At 60.8% G+C, this 6,932-nt stretch overlaps 1 protein-coding gene across 1 annotated transcript in view; it reads left to right on the forward strand.

Annotated features, from left to right (window-relative positions):
* LOC119324699 (1-aminocyclopropane-1-carboxylate oxidase homolog 4-like) overlaps positions 1–6,381 on the forward strand; it is an 8,113-nt gene extending 1,732 nt beyond the window's left edge. Inside the window, exon 2 of the mRNA XM_037598470.1 lies at positions 5,950–6,381. Coding sequence (XP_037454367.1) covers positions 5,950–6,204 — 255 coding nt within the window. The 3' untranslated portion in view covers positions 6,205–6,381. The remainder of the gene's footprint in view (positions 1–5,949) is intronic.
* The last annotated feature ends 551 nt before the right edge of the window (positions 6,382–6,932 follow it).

Genomic DNA, 6,932 nt, shown 5'->3' on the forward strand with positions numbered 1-6,932 from the left:
GCGCGCACCCAAGACAGGACGTCATGCCAAACTTGCCTGGAGAAAGGGCAGACGATGATGATGTGTTGCATGGTCTCGACGTGCTGGTCGCAGAGAGCACATCTGTCATTGTGGGGGAGACCGTGGTGCTCCAGTCTGTCGGCAGTCCAACAGCGGTCAAGGTCGGCCAACCAGGTGAACATCTTGACGCGCAGAGGGGCCCAACACTTCCAGGTGAGGCGCCAGAATGGGGCGGCTATGGAGCCGGCAAAGAGGGCTCGGTAGCAGGATCTGGCAGAGTAGTTTCCATCCGCAGTCCAGCGCCAGACAAGACGGTCAGGGGAGGTAGATAGGTGGAGGTGACACAACCTAGTCCAAAGCTGGACGTATTCCACCAGGGCAGTGGGAGTGAGCGCGCCACGCAAGTCTGCAATCCAGCAGCGGTCCTGGAGCCCCTCCGCCACGGTGCGTTTGCGACGCCTTCGGGGGACAAGGGGAAGCAGGTTAGGGGCGATGTCCGCGATGGCCATGCCGTCGATCCAAGCATCAGTCCAGAATCGGCAAGACCTACCGTCGCCGATGATCCAGGACGTGGACCCGTGAAAGATGGCGGAGGAGTCAGCATCGGAGGGCAGGTGCAGGTGAGCCCACGGCCTGGGCGGGTCGGTGCGCTGCAGCCACAACCAGCGCACACGGAGAGAGATCCCTTGTCGATGGAGGTCCGGGATGCCGAGCCCGCCAAGATGGAGGGGCCGGCAGACGCGCTGCCAGTTGACTGGCCCGTGGCCGGCGCGGGTCTCCTTATTACCATGCCAGAGGAATTCGCGGATGATGCGGTTCACTTGCTTGAGGATCGTCGGGCAAAGAGCGATGACGACCATGATGTGGGAGGGGATCGCGCACAGCACGTCGCGGACGAGGGCGAGACGCTCACCGCGGGACAGGAGCATCGCCCGCCAGGAGGAAAGCTTCTTGGCCAGCTTCTCCATGATCGGCCGGAGTGACGAGGTGAACGGCTTCCGGAGCAAGAGAGGGATGCCCAAGTAGGTGATAGGGAAGTCCATGACGGTGCAGGCCAGCTCGCACGCAATGGAGGCGCGCGTGGGGTCGTCACAGCGGATCGGGGTTGCCGAGCACTTGGCAAAGTCCGTGCATAGCCCGGACGCCTCGCCAAAGACACGGAGCAGCTCCCAAATGACCCGGAGATCGCGGGTTGACGGGTGGCAGAAGATGATCACATCGTCGGCATAAAGGGAAATGCTCGAAGAGGCGTGCCGAGTGGTGAGCCGCTGAAGAAGGCCGCTGCGGTGGGCATGGAGGAGGAGGGAGTTGAGAGCATCAACGGCAATCGTAAACAGCATTGGGGACACAGGATCGCCTTGTCGTAGTCCGCAAGCGTGGGCGATGGGGGGGCCGGGGGATCCATTGATGAGGACGCGCGTGCTGGATGTGGAGAGTAAGATGGTAATCCACTCGATCCACCGACGACCAAAGCCAAGGTGGCGTAGCACGTCGAGGAGGAAAGCCCAAGAGACCGTGTCAAACGCGCGTGCAATGTCGAGCTTGAGGAGGACGCGGGGCACACGGAGGTTGTGGAGTTGGCGGGCGGTCTGTTGGACGAGCATAAAGTTGTCGTGCACACACCGCCCGGCGATGAATGCACTTTGGTTGGTGGAGACGAGCTGGCCCAGGCGAGGAGCGAGGCGTAGGGAGAGGACTTTCGCGATGAGCTTCGCGATCAGGTGGATTAGGCTGATGGGGCGGTAATCCGAGAGAGAGGCGGCGTCCGGCTTCTTAGGGATCAACGTGATAAGGGCTTCGTTGAGGCGCTGGAGGCTGCGCCCTTTCATGGAGTAGAACTTGTTGAACACCTCGCAAATATCGACTTTGATCGTATCCCAGCATGCCACAAGGAACTCAACCGTGAATCCATCGGGGCCCGGGGCTTTTCCACGGGGGAGCGCCTTGACCGCGGTCCAGATTTCCTCCTCGGAAAAAGGAAGCTCGAGCTCCTCTAGGTTGAAGGAGCGGTCGTCAATTTGTCGCAAGTCGAGGGAGAAATCACGGAGCCTTGGAGTGCCGAGGAGCGAGGAGAAGTGGTGGTAGGCCGCCTTGTCCATGTCCTGCTCATCGGTGATCAAAGAGCCCTCGTGCTGAAGGGAGAGGATGCGGTTCTTCTGGCGCCTGTGAGCCGCGTGGATTTTGAAGAAGGTGGTGTTAGTCTCGCCCTCCTTCAGCCATCCAAACCGCGCCCGCACGCGGGCGATGGATCTGTCGAGCGAGACTAAACCAAGGTAGGCGCGCTTCAGATTGCGTCGAAGCCAGATCTCAGAGGGGGAGAGAGCCCGAGTGTCCTAGGCCGCATCGAGGCGGGCGGTGAGCTCCCGCGCAATCATAAGTTCCAGGGAGACGTGGCCATGAGTGCGTGCACCCCAGCTCTGGAGGCGGCGAGCCGTGGTCTTGAGGCGGAGGTAAACGCGCCGGAAGGGGTCTGGGTTGTGGACAGAGCTCCAAGCAGCCGCCACCGTGTCCTGAAAGCCTTCAAGCCTAATCCAAAACCGCTCGAAGTGGAAGCGCCTCGGGCCAGCCGAGCTCGGAGTACAGTCAAGAAAAAGCGGGCAGTGGTCAGACACCGTCGAGGCAAGGCAGCGGAGGATGGCATGCGGCTGCGCGAGATCCCACTCCGAGGTGCAAAGAAAGCGGTCGTTGCGCACAAGCGTGGGCGAGTCTCGCTCGTTGGACCAAGTGTAGCGGCGGCCATGCATGTAGACGTCGCGCAACTCCATATCGGCAATGAAGCGACGGAATCTGTTGGAGGTGCGTCTATTGATCCGGCCGTTGCTTTTGTCACTGGAGGAGGAGACGAGGTTGAAGTCACCGCCTAGGAGCCAGGGGCCAGCGCAAGAGTCACGGGTATCTTGCAAGTCTTCGACGAACAGGATCTTATCATCATCGTCCTGCGGGCCATAGACCCCGGTGATCCACCAAGGATGCGCGCCCGAGGTGGTAGAAACGAGGGCCGTGATGTGGTGCTGACCAATGTATGGGCTGGAGATAGCGATCTCGTTACAGTTCCAAGCAAGGAGGATGCCGCCACGGGTGCCGGAGGCCGGGAGGAAGAAGAAATCCAGGAAGCAAGAGCCTAGCGTCTCCACCACAAGGGGCAACGTGAACGAATCGAGCTTCGTTTCTTGAAGGCATACAATGTTCGGTGAAACCGAGGAAATTACAGATCGGACCGCGGTGCGCTTAGCCTTGGAATGAAGGCCACGGACGTTCCAGAACACAGTCTTAAGGGTGCACTCCATAAGGGAAGGATGGAGGCCGAGGGGAAGGGGCACGGCAGAACTAGTTGGCGGCAATGTCGCACTGGACAGGGAGAGAGCCGGTGGGAAGGTGCCATCCGTAGTAGTCCGCAAAGGCTTGCACGACGTCCTCGGCCAGCGGCTGCTCGAAAAGCTTGCTGTAGCGCTCGATGGCCGAGGAGGAGAGTGGCTCGTTCTCGCGGATGATGCCGAGCCGCAGCAGAAGCACCCGCTTAGCCTTAGCCTCCGAGTCGAGACCCCGGTCGGCCTTGGCGATGCGGTGGCTGCGTCTGGGAGTGAAGTTTGGGGGCAATTCCTTCCTTCTTCGCTTGGGGCCTGGAGTAGGTAGCACGGGCGCCGATCGCAGCAGGATTCCTGCCACAAAGTTTTGGACTTCACGGGCCTGGGCAACCAAAGCGTTATCCGCATGGCCAGGAGACGCCAGGGCGCTAGGGGACTGGACACGTGGAGAGAAAGGTGTGGCGGAGGCCGAAAGCTGGCTGGGGGATCGTGGTGGGGTCGCCAGGGGTGGTGGAGCCGGTGCTGTGGCTCGGGGGGCAGGGGACCGCGGGCCAGAGGCAGGGGATGCCTCGGGATCAGGTCCATCTTGTCGCCGTCTCAGAGGGGATTGGGCAGCGTCCACGAGAGGAACGGACGGGGCACCGGCCGGTTCCACCAGAGTGTATCCACCAATACGGGGCGAGCGCGGGGACCCGGGAGCCTCGGCGGTGGGGTCTGAGGGTGTCCCACTCAGCATCTGCGCCTGGTGGGGCCGCCATGTCAGCAGCAGAGGCGCGGGGGCCAGGCGTAGAGGCGCGGTCGTGGTTGGCGGACTTGTCTCCATGCGCGGACCGCAGTCAAGGCGGCTTTGCCGAAAGGTGGGGCGGCTTTTTCCTTGGGCCCGGGCAGGAGCGTCAGCGGGCAACGAGTGGGATCCAAGGATCCCATGCCAGTCGCGGGGTGGCGGAGGAGGGCGCCGGTGGCGATGGTGCACGCCGGTGCCGGAGGTGCCGCCGTCGCGGCCGGGCGGCGGCCACGCGTCACCGCAGTTCCCGAAGCGACACGGGAAATCGTAGTAACGTGGCCATGGCCCGGGACACGGCGGCGCCGGAGGGGCGTCGAAGGGGGTGGAGTCATCCGCAGGAGGTGGGGCGGCGGGGCCGGGGCCGGCAGGCGGAAATCGGTGGAGCGGGCGACGTGGATCGTTACTGGGTAGCGCAGAACCTCCAAAGCGAACCTCTCCTCGACGTCCGGGTTGGCGCCGGCGATCACAGCGTCGTTCTCCGGGAGGTAGAGGTCGGAGGTGCGCGGGATCCCGTCCGGGTTGGGAGTCCAGGCCGAAACTCTGAAGACGGACATATCAGAGCCATCGCGAGTCTCCGGAGCGAGCTCGTCGACTTTGCAGAACGGAGCCAGCAGAGTCACGGCGAAGGAGAGGTGCCAGCCGTGGTCGGGGATGCCGGAGATTTCGAGATCCACCTTAAAACGCAGGGAGACGGCCTGGGCGCCATCGGAGCGACTCCAGGGGCGCAAGAGGAGGCGGAAACGCGGGCCGCGGGCCACGCCCGCCGACGCTCGCGGACGGTCCTCCATCCTCTGGAACCGGAGCAAGAACTGCGCCGGCCCATGGCGATGCACCGAGAACATGTCCGCGGGGATGTCGAACCGCCCGCTGATGAGTCCCGTGACGTCGGCGCAGGAGACGCCAGTCCGGCGACCAGCTACGGTGGCGAGCAGGGCGCGCTGGAGACTGGCCTCCGCGGCCTCAACCTCGGCAGAACGGGGGAGGAAGCAGTTGGCACCGACCGGCCGGAGTGCAGGGTGCCCAGACATGACAGTGGGCGTGCCCGACGAGGAGGAGGGGGCCGGGCTCGAGGAGGGTGGCGGGGACGGCCGCGGGGAGTGCGCCGGAGACGGCAAGGGGGAAGCCCGTCCGGAGGACGCGGTGGGGCTTGACCCGCCCGAAACCGTCGACGGAGGGGAGGTGCGAGGTCGCTTCGCAAGGATCTGGGCGGGGAGGCGCTTGTGGGGCGCGGTGCAGTCGCGTGCCATATGACCGTAGAAACGGCATCTCCGGCACCGGATGTCGCGGCGGCACTCCTCAAGCAGGTGGCTTCGGGACCTTGAGAGGCAGCGGGGGCACTCGCCGCTTGCCGAGGACGTAGAGCGGGGGCGCGCAGGCCCGGTAGGACGGCGCGCCCGAGGGCGGCGTGGGCGCTTCCAGCGCTGGCGCCCGGCAACGCTCCAGGGGGCCTCCGGCGTGGGGTCGCCGCGGTGGACCTTCGACCGAAGCCCGGAAAGACGCGGGCCGGTGGAGTCAAGCGGCGTACCACCACCGGAGGGGGGAGCAGATGGGGAGGCGAGCAAGGCGTCCCGGTACGACGCGGCGGTCGAACCAGATCCAGCCGAGGAGGGGCTGGACTCCAGCCAGCGTGGCGTGGGGTGCAGGCCCCCCGGAGGAGGGGGGGAGGCGTCCATGGGACGGGGAGTGGGCCGCCGGGGCCGGAGTGGCAGCCGGCGGTGGAGGCAAGGCGTGGCCGCCGGGGCCGGAGTGGCCTCCGGTGCAGCAAGGAGCGGGGGAGCGGGGGAGCGGCGAGCGGCCGTTTCATAATGTCATCACTGCATCTAATCTGTTTATTAATTATTACCCCATTTTTTTCATCAGATAATGTCAAATGATAAGTACAAGAGCGTCGAACACAGGGTGGTGATGAATTCACGTGAGGAAGCTAGAGTTTCAATTGCTGTCTTCTTCAATCCTGGAAAGCGAGGGGAATCAGTTTTGTATGGGCCGTTGCCAGGGCTGGTTTCTACAGAAAACCCACCAAAGTACAGGCGTTTCACGATGTTTGAGTTTTTGGGGGCCTTCTTCAAACGTGACCTTGCCAGCAAAGCTCTACTTGAGCACTTCAAACTGTAAGATGAATCAAACGTCCCCCCCGCAAAAAAAAAAAAAGAGAATCAAACGTCACCAAACAATGTTTAAGCTTGTGTACGTGTAAGTATGACAGTATGTAGCCATCTCAGGGCCAGTGTTGTTCTGTGAGAATGCGCTACAGTTATTCTACCTTTACACAGTGCACGCTTCTGTCTGTTTCATTGTTTCTCCATAGCCCATCCCAAATTAAATGCTAGTTTTATGTTTCATTGTGTAACCATCACATGTTTCAGGCATGTAACTATCAAGTGGACCAAAAATGTACACTGTATGTTGTACTCCCTCCATTTCTAAATATTTGTATTTCTATAGATTTCAATAAATGACTACATACGAAGCAAAATGAGTGAATCCACACTCTAAAATATGTCTATATACATCTATATGTGGTAATCCATTTGAAGTCTCTAGAAAGACATATATTTAGGAACGGAGGGAGTATATTTTTTCTGCAACTACCATCACTTGACCAACTGGCCTGAGAAAGTACTCCTTCCATCCGAAAATACTTGTCATTGAAATGGATGTATCTAGATGTATTTTAGTTTTAGATACATCCATTTTCAACCATTTTGATGACAAGTAATTCCGGACGGAGGGAGTATGCTGTACATATTTTTGTATCTGCCATCCCCTAAAAGAGCAAAAGGATAACTCGGCATCTTGACGCACATGTTAATTTCTACTCACTATACTAGTTGCTGGATTAG

This window comes from Triticum dicoccoides, chromosome 6B (assembly GCF_002162155.2).
Source record: "Triticum dicoccoides isolate Atlit2015 ecotype Zavitan chromosome 6B, WEW_v2.0, whole genome shotgun sequence".
NCBI classification, from domain to species: Eukaryota; Viridiplantae; Streptophyta; class Magnoliopsida; order Poales; family Poaceae; genus Triticum; species Triticum dicoccoides.